General features: G+C 39.8%; 1 protein-coding gene across 1 annotated transcript in view; it reads left to right on the forward strand.

The window, feature by feature from the left end:
* Nucleotides 1–16,735, forward strand: part of tsnare1 (T-SNARE Domain Containing 1) — a 165,130-nt gene that overhangs the window by 125,357 nt on the left and 23,038 nt on the right. Inside the window, exon 11 of the mRNA XM_064343270.1 lies at nucleotides 16,268–16,376. Within this exon, the coding sequence (XP_064199340.1) occupies nucleotides 16,268–16,363 (96 nt within the window). The 3' untranslated portion in view covers nucleotides 16,364–16,376. The remainder of the gene's footprint in view (nucleotides 1–16,267; nucleotides 16,377–16,735) is intronic.

The raw sequence follows: 16,735 nt of genomic DNA on the forward strand, positions 1-16,735 counted from the left end.
TTACATGTAATGCAAAGGAGAGATTTAATGCAAAATTTAGCTTGATTGATTGATTGATTTTATTCAATAATTTTTAAAAAAAGAAAAACGTGCATCTGAAGCAAGCCTCTCATACACATTATTTTTTTAAAAACTATTAAGGATAGACACAATAAAGCTAATAGCTTATTTCCATTGTGGTCCTTTTTAAGCTTCATTGCTAAACTCCCAATGCAGACTGTGTTTATGAAGAAAGTATGTATACTTTGCAAGTATGTATACTTTGAAATGTATACTTGCAAGTAATTAATTAAATTAAGGATAAAGACAAAATTTCATTGAATCAGGGCCACAAAACAGGGCCATTTTTTCTAGTGTCAGTAAACACACAATATAAACACAATATAGTCAAATATAATGTAGTCTAAATAGCCAGTTTATGAGTAGGTTAGAGGAAATGTGCTCCTGGAGTCTTTCAGTACCATGGGCAGTATTCTCTTGCTGCCCACCCCTGTTCCGCCCCTCTGTGTGAGCATGCTCTGAGGACATTGAGGGACTCTTCCATGGCTCCTCCCATTCCAACACAATCACTACCACAATCCTACAGCATAGTCATAAATACACTCACAGACAAATTAACTCCCATACTCACTGCAAGAGATCTGAGACCATTCGTACATTCTCCCCAGAGTCCTTGGTCTTCACTTGTGGACTGTCCCCTTCAGCTCACCCCACAGGTTTTCAATGGGCTTAAGGTCAGGGGACTGGGACGGCCATTGCAAAAGTTTCATTCTGTGGTCAGTTAACCTTTTTTTTGTACATTTGGAGGCAACCAGATTTGTATCTAAATCTTCTGGTACTTGACGGAGTCTGTGATGCCAGGTATCATGACAGCAAAACTGCATCACATTTCATCACTATACCTCACTGTGGAGATTGTGTTCTTTTCTGCATGGCCACCCTGCATTTACGTCAAACCCACCTATGATGTTTGTGGCAATGCAGCTCTTTTTTTGTCTCATCTTACCATAGACCCTGACTCCAATCAAAGTTACAATGACATTTGGCAAATAAAGTCATCATATTTAGTATGTGGTTGCAAGTCCTTTACATTCAATGACTGTCTGAAGTCTGAGACCCATAGATATCACCAGATACTGGTGATGCTCTACCAGGCCTGTACTGCAGCCATCTTCAGTTCTTGTTTGTTTTGAGGGCTTTTTGCCTTCAGTTTTGTCTTTAGAAAGTGAAGTTCATGCTCAGTTGGTTTCAGGTTGTGTGTGTGTGTATGTGTGTGCGTTTGCGTAAAATAAATAAATACTGTGCACTCTTACACACTTTTCATCTTGGCCAAATTTATCCGGACTTTCATCTGGGCTGCATTATGAACCCAGTAAAATGCAATGCTGGTTGTGTCATTCACACATTTTTATGTGGAAATATGAGTACTAATGCACATATCCCACATGTCAGTTCTCTCTCTCTCTCTGTCTCGCACTCACAAACACACACAACATACAAGTATGTGCACACATACAAACAAAAGCACATGTTAACCTCAACAAATGTACCCGTACACTCACAAGTGGATACACACAGTCAGTCCTGTGTACTGCCCAATACGATTTTTGCTTCTGTGAACTTCCATCATGCAGCGCCTTAAAGTTAGCCTTTTTTTAATCTATTTTTCATTATCGTCATGTTTTCTTTCCTTTTTTTATTTTGCACACCTTGCTATCTATCTATTTTTTTCTGTTTTCATATCCTTAGGCAGAGAAATACCTAGATTACCCAAGTGCAATGATAAGGTTCAAATGTGCTTATCTGTTTGTTTGTGTAATCTATGGTCTGTTGCTTTTACTTTGCCATGTCTCCTGCAGACATTGCTAGTCACTCAGAGGACATCTCACATTTTTGTTGCTATTGTTGTGTTTTTCTTCCATTTTGACTGTAATTGCAGTGCTGCTGATTGCAGTATTGTTGTGCATGATTGTACTGTAGCCTCTCCCGTAATATCAGCCCATGTAACTTTTTGTAATTGCTGGTTTCATCTTAAACTGCCAGGAACATAAAAAACCATTAAGCACAGACTGGATTGGAGAAAAGACGCATGCAAGCAGGGTGAAGCATGCAGTTGTGGCATTATGGTGAAGGGTTGCCTGAGTACGGATATTTTAAAACGTGGCCAAATTTAAATAGCTCACGTGCGCTGCATTTACATTATATGATGCCAAACATGCATTTTTCTGTGTTTCTGTGCTTTTTCAGTTTGGATTGCTGATATTCTTTCAGCGTAGTACAGGCATGCAAGCATGTGTCCTGCAAAGAAGGACATGATGTCAGCCACAGGTTCTTATCACACCACAGTTTGCGTGCCAGGCTTGCCCAGACATTAGTTGGAGGAGGACACTTCATTTAAAGCTGAACATGCCAACTTGCTGGCACAAAATCAGCCAGCAGGGGTCACTGGTCTGCAATGAGATGCTGTCATTCAGGCTGACTGACACCCTCCCTTCCTTTGGGGACACTAGCCCCAATTGTGCATGGTCCTGCTGGACCACCAGCCACCAGTTGGCATTGGCATGGTCTGGATATGAAACCAGATCCATGCACAAGAACAGAGCTTAACAAAAATGAGCTACCCAGCATCCCAAACTGCATGTATTCTATTGCAGAAATCAGACAAATGCTTGGTTGGCAAATGCTTGAAAATATATTATTCTGAGATGGGATATAAAATTGATTGCAGAGGGAAAAATGACTTTACTATTGATTAGCAATCAGGGAATGCAGGCCAGATGCTGGGAAATAAGGACTGGCAGGGCAGGGCTCACGGTGCCCATTCTGTGGGCCACAAATGAGCTGAGGCACATTCAGAACCCACAGCATGTTTGGAACATTGTTAGTGTTCTGTTCTTGAGTGGCCAGGTTACACTTAACTGTGTAAGTGAGCATTGTTTTGTCCATACACTTTTCACAACACTCTCAAGTATAGCAAAATAGGCCATCTCGGTGAAGCACTGAGAAAAACTTGAGAAATTAAGGTTTTTGGAAATTTAAAGGCAGCTCAAGATCATGTTTATAATAAGTAATTGTGCCATTTGTATGTACAGCCTGTCCTATATGGTTCATATGATGTCATGTGAAATGAATTGTTTATTGGTAACTAAAATGTTATTTTGGTAATACTTTGCTGAATCTGTATGATTTGTATTCATATGGCAACATGTGTCATAATGCTCTGTCTTGACTGGTTATGACTGATGTTATGTTGCTAAGGAAGGCTTTTGAGAAAGTTACCTGATATTTATGGCAAAGATGTCAAGAATATCATTACCTCTATTTTCATTTGCCATGTGGCCCAATGCACAGAGAACTTGATGTTCCATCCAACACTCTCTCCAATTTTAGATGCTTCATGTTGCTGTTATGTGTGAATATTCCTGTTCTGCATTAATTTGCTAATTTCCACACCCAGTCAATGAGCGAATGAGAGAGGAAGAAAAGTCAGCACAGCATTTGCAGATTTAATTGTCATTTCATTATCTATTTGAAAACCTGGGCCTTGATCAAACTCACTGCAGACAGAATGTGAGTTTTGCTTTCGGCTATCCTCTCTTTTCAGGAAGAGAGAGAGGGGTGAGCAGGAGGGAGAGAGATAAGCCAACACTGCAGCACTGCACAGTTCCACGTTCTGATTTTAACACCTTTATTGTGTCTATCCTAATTACAGAATACACCACAGTGCTCAACAACGATGATCAGTTTAAACCATAAAAAATGCCCAGTCATTTTCCTCATGGCCCAGCACACTGGCAGGGAAATTAAACGGAATCCGGGATCCATTAGCACAGGAAACAGGTGCTCTCTTCGCTCACCACTGCATGACTCATGTTTATTAAGAAGGGCACAGGCCAACATGCCACCTCCATTTTGCAAAGTCAGACATCACAGTGTTCAGTTGAGTGTGATATTTATGGGATCATTATCCGCATCTACCTTACAAACCAGTTAAAACTCTTTCAGGTTAAAATGCATGTGACCATTAAAGTTGTGGAACCAAGAATTGAAATGAAATGCAAAAAAAGTATATATATATATATAATTTATAATATATGCAATTCAGTTACATAATAACTTGACAGAGGTTTCATGAACTGGCACCACCTGAGGTCAAGTTTTGTTCACCTCTGATAGCAGGAATTAAGAAACACAGTGAGCTCAGATAATAGAGCATGGAATTACTCATTGCTGTACGTCAACAGCTAATGAAGTTAGCTATCAACAGCAAGGCATTTTTGGGAACAAGAGAACAGCACAAAACCATCCGCGGAGCCATGGTGTAACCTGGAGACTCTGGGCTAAAACCTGTTTTGTTGCAATTGCTGGGACATGGCAAACACAGCCTTTACACAGGCTGACTTAATGGTTATTTTTTACAACACAAGTGCGGAATAGTGAAAAACAGCAAGTGAAACAACAAGCCGTACAAAAACTGACTCCAAGTCAGAAAACCAATGGTTTGCATGTTCGTTTGTGATGTAACTACATTAATATCTCAGTAAATACCATGACAGTCCTGAGTCAGGCAGTTTGGAGAATCGGTCCGCTGATGTCACACAGTGATATTTCTCATTCCTGTGTTCCTGCTCGCTCATGTCCTCATGGGTGTGAGCTATTGAGGGATGAACACAGCACTCATACACCCTACTGGCCATGTGTGGGAATGCAGTAAGCTAGTTCATTAAGCATGTACAACACACTGAAGAAGTATTAAATATTGGCTGCATTTTACAGCTCCAGATAAAAGTGTGATAATATGAAAATGTAGTCGCACTGCTGCATTAACGAGAGTTTAAATCCTTACACAGAAAGAAAAATAAAGCCTATTTCACAAAATAATAGTCGCATAATTGGTATGCAATTTGCTAATTTGTTTCTGTATTTTAGCATGCTCTTTTTTAAAGAGGTAATTTCATAGTTCAGTGTTCAATGGAAAACAAGTTTTATTATTTCAGGTACTGTTGCTTATAAATAATTATCATGCTGCCTCATTGATGCATTTTCTTGTAAAATGTTAAAATACAGGTAGCCTGAACCAGAAGAATTTTTAAATGTCTGTGGGTGATAACAGGCTTTTTTCAGCCAGTGTAGGCTTTTCATTTTACCTACTGTCGAAAAGGTCTGGTCTTGAAAACCCAAGGGCATCTGTTCCTACTATATCATCTGGCAAGCTTTTCCATCAGTTGAAAGAAAATCAGGAATCTGTGACATTTGCCTATAACTAATTTCCACTTACTTTTCAATCCTTTTTCCAGCAGCAGCAGATAAAATATGTAAAATGAAATTGGACAATATGTTAGATAATAGTAAGATGGTGGACCTAACCATACAAGCCTCAATACAGTCCCCTGATACTGTTCTACCAAACAGACAGAGAAGATCGGAAATTTGAGCTTTCATTTTATTTACTTTAAGAAATAATTTTTTTCAGCTTAACAAGGGATAGGTAGTTATGGGCATACCAGCACCACACCAACAGGGGGTATATATATGTTTATAGCCTTACCCCATGGGAGGCAGAAGTGATAGATCCCTGTGGAAACGCAATAGGCTTCACCCCCCGCCTCGCGTCCCCCGTCGCCACGGTGACCCATCAGTCTTCATCAGCTTCCTGTTTCCTCGCTGTGGGGAGTCGGCTGCCTCCGCCACTCTAGCCGTGAGTGAACGAGGGAGGCTGCGATGAGAGCCGCGTGAACATTGATGGGATCCTGTGATGACCGTTTAAAGGCGTGTTCCTCTCCGCCGTGCTGCAGCACCACGGCGCATCCCTCATCCCACCGGAGGGCGATTTTACGCATGCAAGATATGTGAATTCTCATCGAGGCAGATAGGAAATATTCCTTTTAATACTTCCTTAACCTGCTCCACTCTTTTTTCTCAACTGAAAGTATTCTCTAGTAAGCAACAGTGAGTAACATAGAGCAACAATGAAACGCTGTGACAACAAACAACATTAAACAAAACTGAACAACTCCGAGGAAAAACTTACACAAAGCAACACTGAGGACTGTGGAACGAAATCAGACCATAAGTGCATTTTAATTTGGAGTATATTTGGGTCCCAATCCAAGGATGTGATAATGGAACCAGAGGGAATAAGTGAGTAATTTCCCTAGACTGTGAGCACATTAAATGACCTCAGTTCACAGGGATGAACAGGGCTCGTAACCTGCCAGACGAGGGCCTGGTCGCACATATTTGTGCCCAATTTATTTTAACACAGTCCCCACAGGCTGTTAAATGCCCTGGAAGGAATCCGCACCGACTGACCATTAAAATGCTACTGGGGAGCTTAGGTACAGTGGTGGCGGTGGTGATTTGGGGGGGGGGGGTTGCATGGATTTATCTGTGGTGTTTGTGGTGAACGCTAAAGACTCATGTGCAGATATGAGTGCGCCAGGGCCTTCACAGACATGAAGGCTATTGGGTTGAGTGATGCTCCGCAGAGCAGCCCACAGAACACTGAAATATAAAGCTTGAAAAAAATAGTTCTTACAACAATTGATGGCAGACCAATGTGATTTACAGTATACCGGAGGAGCGAATTCAATAGACAGTATTTTTGTATTCCGTAGGTGAGAAAAACAGGAAGCCATAAATGTGTCATTTGCTGACACATCTATATAAATAAATTTTCCCCCTTGTGATATAAACCCTACCTTTTTGTCTACTATGCTACCATATTTGGGAGGTTTTGGTAAAAAAATTGGAAGAACTGCGAGCTGTCTTCACTCTCCTGTGCCAGCAACAGGGGTCGTATGTGAGCAGGCTTGTGTATAGTTCACAACTGAACTGAAACAGAAAATATTACAAATGGGATACATTATATTACAGCTGTTTAAAAAATTGGTATGCAGAAGGGCATCCCTAATTGCACAAGGCATCAAACTATGAAATTCGATGGGCCGCAACAGAGGACCACACCGGGTTCCACTTCTGTCAACTAAGAATGTGAAAATACGGTGGGCATGTGATCACCAAAACTTGACAATTGAAGATTGAGAATTTGGCACAAACAGCATGAACTCATGGATCCATCCTGCCTTGTGTCCATGGTGAAGGCTGGCAGTGGTGGTGAAATGGTGTGGGGAATGTTTTATTGGCAAACATTAGGCCCCTTAATACCAACTGAACTTGAAAGCCACAGGATATCTGCGCATTGTTGCTGACCGCGTTCATTCTTCTATGGTCACCTTCTACCCTTTTTCAAATGGATACCTCCAACAGGATAATGTGCTTTGCAATAAGGCACACATCTCAGGCTGGTTCCACTGCAGCTTACTTCAGTGGCCTGCACGATCCCCACATCTCAATACAGCACCTTTGGGATGAGGTGGAACAGCAGGTGTGCACATGAATGCACGGGTGAAAAATCAGCTGGAATTGTGTGATTCTGTTGAGGCAGCATAGACCAAAATCCCTTAGGAATGTTTCTAGCACCTTGTTGAATCCATGCTGTGAACAATTCAGGCTGTTCTGGAGGCAAAATTGGGTCCTACCTGGTACTAGATAGATGCACCTAATAACTTGACCACTAGCTATATATGCAGGGTCTGCATATAGCATCTGACCACCCGCCAAATGCGGGCAGATTATGTCAGTGTCAGGTAAACAACCGATTTACCAGACACACTGTTGTGTAGAAATTAAGCTGCCGAAAAAACCTCCGAAACATACATGGAAGTTCATGCAGTTACAGCAATCACAATCATAGTTTCAGAATACGAGACTTCAACTCCCACAAATCCTCACATTTGTTAGGCTTCTCTGAGTGTACGTGGCTGCACTCTGCTTTTGTCACCAGTCGTGACACTTGCTAGAGCAGTAACCTAACATATGCTAATAAATTCTGTGAAAATCTTAGCCAGAATTATCTAACGTTAATTAGCTGTAAAAAAAAGATTTGGTGACACTTGGGTAAAAAACCTGTTGAAAAGAGGAAGATAAATGATAATGTCAAAGAAAAACAAAGCAAAGTTAAAAAAGAAACAGTTTTAGTGGTGAGTGGAGCTTGATGATATTGGCAAGTGTTGCGAATGGCTTGTATTCAAGGCTGAAGATCAAGTCATGTTCTGCGCTAACTGATGTCTATATGCTCTCGAATAGTCAAAGCCAATTTTTTGCGAATAAGTATTACTATTGTTAATTTTACAGCGTTATGAAATCAATTTTCTCTTTAAATAAATATTTAAAAAATGTTTTACAAAGCATGCTCATGCAGTTCTGTGATTTTCATTTCCATATTGTGCAAAAAACAATAGTGTTTGGTAAATTGTCCAAGTGTCCGGTAAATTTTTTTTAATCCACCAGTCACAGTGGCTGGCTCTACAAAAAAAAAAAAAAAAAAAGATTCAGACCCTGTATATAGTATGGCAGAAAATCTAATTATAACTAAACCGCGGCCTCCTTATTAATGTAATACTAACTGCAACTATGCATAAAATACGTATAATTGCTTTATTAAACTTAAATAACTGAACAGTATTCTGAAATTTGTCGTTGCATCAACATTGTGACATGTACACATGAACTGGGAGATCTGAACCTGGATGTTTTCCTACCGAAAGAGGAAGGAGGGTTCAGGTAACAGGGAGGAGACGATATCAGGGAAGGAGACTGACTGTAGAAGACAGTATTGGCCGTGTCGAAGGTTTGAAGATCGATGGAACGTGAAAAGTGCAGCATTATGTCAGCGGACTGGGTCCTCTCGTCCAAGCTGTTGCTTCCTTCACGTCAAAACAGAGCGAGCGACCGTAACTCAGGCCCTTTCCACTCTGTCCATCTCTCATCCTGTTGAATGCTTTTAATCTCACACAGTCTCCAAAGGCCTGAATATCGCAGCTTGCCTTTTCATTCCCATAGAGTATTTTGTATCCAGGAAACTGGCTTGGCAGATGCAGAAAGGCCTAGTGCATTCCAAGAAGGCACTCCCGGATGCTTTCTTTCAATCTCAAAACTAATTAAGCTGGCTCTACAACAGGTGGCCAAGAAAATGTTTGTGATTTCTTTTTTTCAATCGCCTAAGTGCACTTAGCTTTTGACCTTTCCACCTCCGGCAGGCAGATTGATCTATGTACAGGAAGCACTCTGTTTAGATTCTCAGGTGAGATGGGAGAAGCAGTGACTGTACTGAATGTAGCCTGGGACAGTAGGAGATTTTTGTATTTGCTGTTTTAGAAATTTACATAACCTTAAATTACCCAATGACATATCCATGTCTATTGATGTAGTCTTTAATTAGATCATTTGATTGCAATATAGCAGAATTTCACAATGTTAACATCAGACTTTTATTTTTCATGGCATGCATAACTATTTCTGACATAAATACTGGTCTTCATTCACAAAATCTGCATTATATTATTCTTACTTGTGTTCTTATGACATGTTGAGACCTTTGTTTTTGTGTGTATCTGAGGTTTTTATGCATAATCCTGTTCATGTGATTAGCGTAAGAAAACAGCCGTGAACTAATACAGATAAGAAAAAAAAGATGAATGCCGAGATTTTCTTGGAAACATTCTTACACACAGTTTACGATCACATGTGATTGTACACATGTTTTGTAAATGAGGCCCAATCTCTCTAAATGTGAAATGCATGTAACTAAGAAAGATTTTAATTCTGGGATTGCAACTGGGGTTGGAACAATACCCAGAATAAACTGGGCTGAGTTTAAGAACCACTTCTGTATGAGACGCCAACCAAGGCATTGATTCACTGTGGTCATTAAAGATCCCATAACACTTGCAAAGAGTAGGGGGTTCCCTGGTGACCTGTCACCTAATCATCCTGATCAACCTGCCACCTAATCATCCCCCAGTTTAATTGGCTAAGAAAATCATGCTTTCGCCCTTTGCTGCTGTGTGGTGATTGGTCTGGTGAAAAATGATTGTCGTGCATTACCCAGGTGGGTGCCACACATTCTTGGTGCCTAAGGAATGTTTCTCCTTCAGCAATGTAAAGCACTTTGTGTGTGAGAATAACGCTATATAAATGCAAGCCATTATTATTATTTATAGACCACTTTCTTTTGTATGACTAGGACCGGGCGGGCTACATTATTTGGTTGCCATGGCAACAGGTAATAAAATCTGCATTGTTGGTCCATACAGTTTCCAGGAAGAGAATGAGGTCACAAACTGATGGCTAGTGAAATAATATTTGCATTCCGCACCTAATTAATTTACCACGTTGATTAAATGAATTAATTTCACTGTGTAGGGCCAATACAATGCTAAATAAAGCACAAATTGTGACTTATATCAACAGCTCAGCTAACTTGTAGGAATAACCCTGAATTCACAGCACACAATTGTTCTTTTGGTTTTTTGTTAGTTTTTGCTGTTATTTAATTTTTACAAGATCAATCTGAATTATTGACTGGATTCAAAAGTCTTGATTGAATACATTGCATTGCAATACATTCATTTAGCAGATGCTCTTATCCAGAGTAACTTACAATGTATGATTCTTTTCCCTTAACCTTCACTCAAGACACTACATTGTGTAGTGGAAATCATAGAAAGGTAGTGTGCTGGCTGGAGGGATGGGGGGGATATAAACTTTTCTAGAAGCCTGGGTAGATTTGCCAGTGAGAGAATCCGTGCAATTGACAGTCTACGGCCACAGAAGGCAGCATTAGGAAGAAGCCCGTGTTTATTTGCAATGCCTTTCATAACCCATAATCAGGACAGGCTGGGACACGGAATTTTATGTAAATTGCGCCTTAAGCCGATTACAGGCGCCGCGGTCGCACGGCAATATTAGCTATTTTATGGACTTCCAATTTTCTCACCCAATGAGATAAAGACAGAATAATAATAAAGCCAATAATAATCGCACCATGCTGCCACCGTATGAAGATGTTTCTGGTGTCAGAAAGGATAAATAGGTATCTCTCAGCAATGCTGATGCCCATGGGTATGTTTGCAGTCATAATGTGGGGAAAATGCAGTTAAGCTCAGGTTCCAGCCGTCGGACATTTGCTGAGTTTCAGCGGGGGTTCACGCCGTTAGCCTCAAACGTCCAACCAAATGGTATTGCATGGGATGGCATAGGTATAGAATCTGAAGATGAAAAATCCTTTGGGATTTCAAATTAATCGCCTTCTGTGGAGTGGATGCTTATATAAAGAATTGCATGTGCTAAATCCTCTCACTGAATCGAAGAAGCACATTAAGAAGGCCATTCCAGCCATTATGCCTGTTGCTTGAACCATTGCATTGGGCATATGCACTCTAGTAATCCCTGCATCAGGTCATTTTGAATTCTCTATACTTCTGAAAAGTACTAACTTTATTTATCAACTTTCAATATTAATGGGCACGGTGGAGAAGTGGTTTGCAGCGTTGCCTCTCAAGAATGATGCTCCAGTTTCTCTCTGCTTATGGTTTGCATGTTCTCCACATTTATGTCTGGATTTTTCACCAGGTTCTCCGGTTTTCTCTCACACAAAAAGACATGCATGTCTGGTCAGGTACACTCCTGGCATTGCCCTTGACCAAGGAACTGGCCTCAGAAATGGAGTTGGTCCCCATGTTCCCTGTGTTACATCCTAAGTAATTAACTTGGATGGGTCAAATGCTGAGGACAAATTATCTCACTGAGCCAATAAAGTGTAGCTTAATTGAATAAAGACCTGTTAAATCTGGAGTAGCTCTAAACATTTGGTTTAAGAAAAATATTCCGTCAACGCTTACACTAGACTGAACTTAGGCAATAGGTATTTACTATTATTTGGAAGAGCGCTTCTGCTACATCTAAAAAATAATATGTTTCCGTCTTCTAAACATTCAGGTAGTAGCTTGATAAAGGTAAACAGATTGCCATCACTTTCCGTTTCTGTGGAAGTATCTCCATCATAACATTCTCCCTGTTCTACTCTATTAAACATTGCAAACCAACAACAGTATTCTTGAAAATCACCATTATCCTAATCTGCTTGCTCCAATCAGATTGCAGAAAGTGTATGCCAAACTATTCAACTGACAATTGATAGGGCAGAAAACTCCCCCTTAAACTGATTACTGGTTTCATCTTATTTTCAATCATTTCCCTTGATTAACAGTACAACCGCTAATTCACGAAATACTCAATACCCAAAGTATAGCCAGTTCTCAATCGGGCTATTACACAAATAATAAAATTATTTTTATTTGTATTGTAAAATTGTGCGCATTTTATCAATATCCATTTTAACACTAAGTACGTGTCCCCTTTGTTCTCTGCACTCACTCATATTCATGTCAAATACAGACAGATTTTGTTATTTAAATAATCTTCCAGTGCATGTTTTTTAGATAGCCTTTATTGCAGGGTGTGTTGAAAACTAAAGCAGCAGGCAAGATAACAGAGTAGTAGTTTGTTGTTAAGTGTGCTTAGTGATTAAAAAATATATTTTTCTAAATTGAATTTGTCGCTTAATCAACATAACATGATGTGACCAAAAAAGCTGTGTATTCACCTACCAATTTGTCAGATCGATGGCAGTCCTGTTAACCAAGGAAAAATAATGAAAACGGGTTGAGAACAATGATTAGTCAGTTTAAAGGGAAGTGCAAAAGGGCATATATTTTTAGCTCACCAGCCACCGTAGCTTATTTACAGTGTAACACTTATTTAATGTATAAACCATATATCGATTGTGAATTCAGCATTAAAACTTGGGGATAAGATGTAAAAAATCTTTCCAAGCAAAATCCCAAAGCACTGAAATAATAATCATTATTTCATTTTAAGCGGTGGCAACAAGCAATTGGTTATAACAAATATTCCGTTACGTTGCTATGAAATTACAGCCCTTCTCTTCTCCCTTTGAAGTGCAACCAGCTTGTATGAATAAAATCCATCCCAGATTATTATATTCTGAAAAACTGTTTGAATATTTAGAAGCAGGCTTCATTCAAACTAATGTAATACAAGTGTATACCACCATCATAGAGCTTTACTAACATATGTACCACACTGTGATGTATTTTAACAGGCTAAATGCATCAACCAGAGGGCACTGCAATCCACTCAACTAAAACACTCATCTTTTTTTACCTCAGTTTTGACCTCATTTTATTTTGATCTCAGTCTTATTTTTAAGAATGAGTTGTGTTTCTGCCTTTCTACTGCAACTAATTTGTCAACCGAAAATACCAGTGCTGCTGGCTGAATCTAACTGAACATAAATAATATCTTGTTTGGCAGCAAATAATATCACATAGTTACTCAGATAGTACAACTTAAATACAAATGACTCAGTTATTAGCATTTTTATTATGCTGAAAAGATAAGGTAATAATGAGTTAGTTTTGAGGAAAGGAAATCATTCTTAGGAAAAGTGTGCTAGATTTAATCCCATTCATCACAGCGTCCAGGTTATTCCGATACTTTACTTGTTTACAGCATACGATCAGTAGATGCATAGCCTTGTGCATCCTGATCTGAATATTAATAGCACAGGTAGATAGCTTTAACTAGCAAACATTCAGTACAAATCGGAGGCAACCCTCGCTGTGTTCTCACCAGCGGAACACAGCGCAGGTGTTGGTATGGCCAGGAATTGTTTTTTTTTATTTATTAATTGTGATAATTGTAATAGTTTCCCTTCGGACCTTGAAAGCTGTATCTTGACAACAGATTCCCTCAACCCTCGTAAGCCTCTGTACTAATATAGGGTCGGAGGTGCCAAATCCACAAATAGGTCCCAGAACGCAAGCAGTCCACAAGTAGTCCACTGCTAGTGAGAGCACTGCCAGTGGGATAGCTGTCACTTTGTCCACTTTGTACATGTCCATTGTATTCAGATTTACCATCTTTTTCATTCATGCAGACTTTCATTTTAGTATTGAGAATTTTACTTTATTCTCTTTGAAGTTTGGCAAGAATTTCTTGAATGGGGAGTAGGTAAGACACAGACATTAATGAATGAGAGGAGAGGAGAGGAGAGGAGGGAGAAATATGGACATTACATGAACTGAACTGGAGTCTCTTTGTCCCTGGGTTGTGTGATGACGGAAAAGCAAACAAACCACCAACCCAGCCAACGTGCACACAGCCAACAGGTGTGAAGGACATGACAGTGTGAGCATCGCAGTGCACCTCTTCCACTTCACACAGTAGATCAAATGTGTGGGACCAGGCCAGTGGAGCACAAAGCAGTAGCTGCTGGCCTTTGTCACAGTGACATCATAGGATATCTGCAATGAGCAGATCTTCTCACCAAGCAGATTTCTTCTCTTATCCCTAACCCACTGTTCTTCCTTTCTCTGTGGTTTTCTTTCACTTTCACTCTGTTCCTATATGTTTTTCCTCAATCTCTCCATCCTCCCTCTGTTTTTTGCTCTGTCCTTTTGTCTTTCAACTGCCCCTCTCTCTCTTTCTATATTTCTTGCTTTTTCTTTATTTCTCTCTATTGTCCTCGCCCTCTTCCAATTGCCTTTGGAAAATAAGGCATAAAACAGGCATCAGTTCCTTTGTAATCCAAATCCTTTTCTTCTCTCTCTCTCTTTTCCTTTTCCCATCAACGACAGAGCAGAAGGTTAGACCACAGAAGAATGGTGGACAGAGAGAGAGAGAAGGAAATTGAGAGAGAGAGAGAAAAAAAGAAGTGGATAGAAAGGAGAAAGAAGGGAATGGAAAGTGAGGAGAGAAGGAGAGAGTAGTAGGAGAGTGTGAAAGAAAGAGGGGAAAGGAAAGACTGAGATGCGTGAAGGGATAGGAGAGAAAGTGAGAGTTGAGAGAGGAGAGAGAAAGTGACAGGCATGGGTAAGAGAGGAAGAGGAAGGAGGGATGGAGAATGGGAGAAAAAAACAGAGAGAGGAGAAAGTTTATAAGGCACAGTTTGGGGGGAAAATGTAAGGAAAAAAAGCCTGGAAGTCTGTGGTGGCCAGCTGCATGAGCAGAGATAGCAGAGAGAGGCCTTTAATTCTCAATCCCCACAGAGCCTTTGAAAATAACCAATCTTCTTATCACAGACGCGGGGCTGCTTATGCAAATTGTTGTGGAGTGGAACGTTTAAACGGAAAATTACTCGACAGCAGTTTTTTCCCTCTTCTCTCTCTCTCTCATTCTTTCCCTCTCTCTTTCTCACTCCCTCTCTTATTCTCATTCTTGTTCTCTCTCTCCCTCTCTCTCTCTCTCTCCCCCTCTCTCTCTCTCTCTCTCTCTCTCTTCCACATAGAAAGCCTGCTTCGCGTCTCAGATAAGAAGATGAATTGCTCTCCGTGCTTTGAAGCGCTTCAGGATTTAAACACGCTGGTCTAGCTCCCGTCTAATGCAGTAGCTCTTACCGCCTTTGTAGCAGGGAGGGGGAGAGAACAGGAGGGGGAGAAAAAAAGCAAAGAAAAGCGACTCAGAACAACATAGATGCTGTACTCACTCCTGCTCTGACATATTGCAGCCACATCCAATTGTGCCTGCACTTACAAAAAAAAAAAAAAACCTAACACTTTCAGCTAAATTTTCATTAAGTTTTACTAATTCACTGTTGTATTTTATTTTCATATTCATCTCTTTTTTATGACATAATGGGAAATACTTCACTGCCAGGGGATAAAAGAGCTTTCTTGTGAATTTATTTATTTATTTACTTTTGATGCGTTAAACAGTCCAAACCTCAGTAAAATATCAAAGCAAGAAACAAAGGAATAACAATGTATTCATAAATCTTATTATGATCTATCATGGAAGGAGGAAGGTATAATGTATCAACAGGTACTTTACTCTAGTCAGGGGCCATTCACCTCATTTGTCATACTGTTGTCAGACACCATAAGTGTGTCACTGTTGGTGTGTGTGTGTGCGTGCATGTGTGGGTGCGTGTGTGTGCACGTACTGGCAAACAAAAAACGGCTATAGTAAATGCCATCTGCTAATCCTGTACATTCAGACAGCTAATGTCCATTTATAAATTGTCAAATTTTTTGTGCAATCTTTTGTTTTGGTGCTATACATTATGAAATCGGAACATTCTGTCATTTTGTCGTTGAAATCAGCAGCCCACTGAAAAGACAAGCGACAATATACTTTTTAACAGGTAACAAAACTCTCATAAAGGAAATGTTATCCATACGTACTGATAATGATTCATTGCTACTACCGGTTGACAGGCATATATATTTGACGGTTTGTAATTATGCTCAAACTTGACGTGATTGTCAGTGGCATATGTTTTGAATATGACTGAGCTGGAAGTGCTGATTCAAACCATATTCTATGTTCTTTTTCTTCTCAGAGACAACTCAGAAAGCGGAAGTGCTATTTACTCATAGCAGGAGCAGTGGTCTTGACCTTCCTCATCATCATCATCGCTGTCTCTGCAAGAAAATGAGACCTCTGTCCAGGTGGGAACTGGCAGGTGTCCTTCTGGTTGTATTGTAATAGGTTTGGCACAATGCCAGATTTTTTAAATTAGTCAGTCAATCAATCAATCAATCAGTTAGTCAATCAAACAGATAATTTATGATTTTTTGTTCACTGCCAATAAATCAATGCAAAAGTGCATTTGTATGTAGTTTTGCAGCATAACTATTTAATGACTATATATATATATATATATATATATATATAAATCAGATATGTTCAATAAAGTAATGTTTTCAGTGAGTTGCTATTAATCATCTATGCATAAGTAGCATCCTGCCCAGTTTAACAGGTTGTGCCCTGACGGTGCTTGATTATAATTTACTCAAGGAGAAAAATG

This window comes from Anguilla rostrata, chromosome 1 (genome assembly GCF_018555375.3).
Source record: "Anguilla rostrata isolate EN2019 chromosome 1, ASM1855537v3, whole genome shotgun sequence".
In the NCBI taxonomy this organism is placed as follows: Eukaryota; Metazoa; Chordata; class Actinopteri; order Anguilliformes; family Anguillidae; genus Anguilla; species Anguilla rostrata.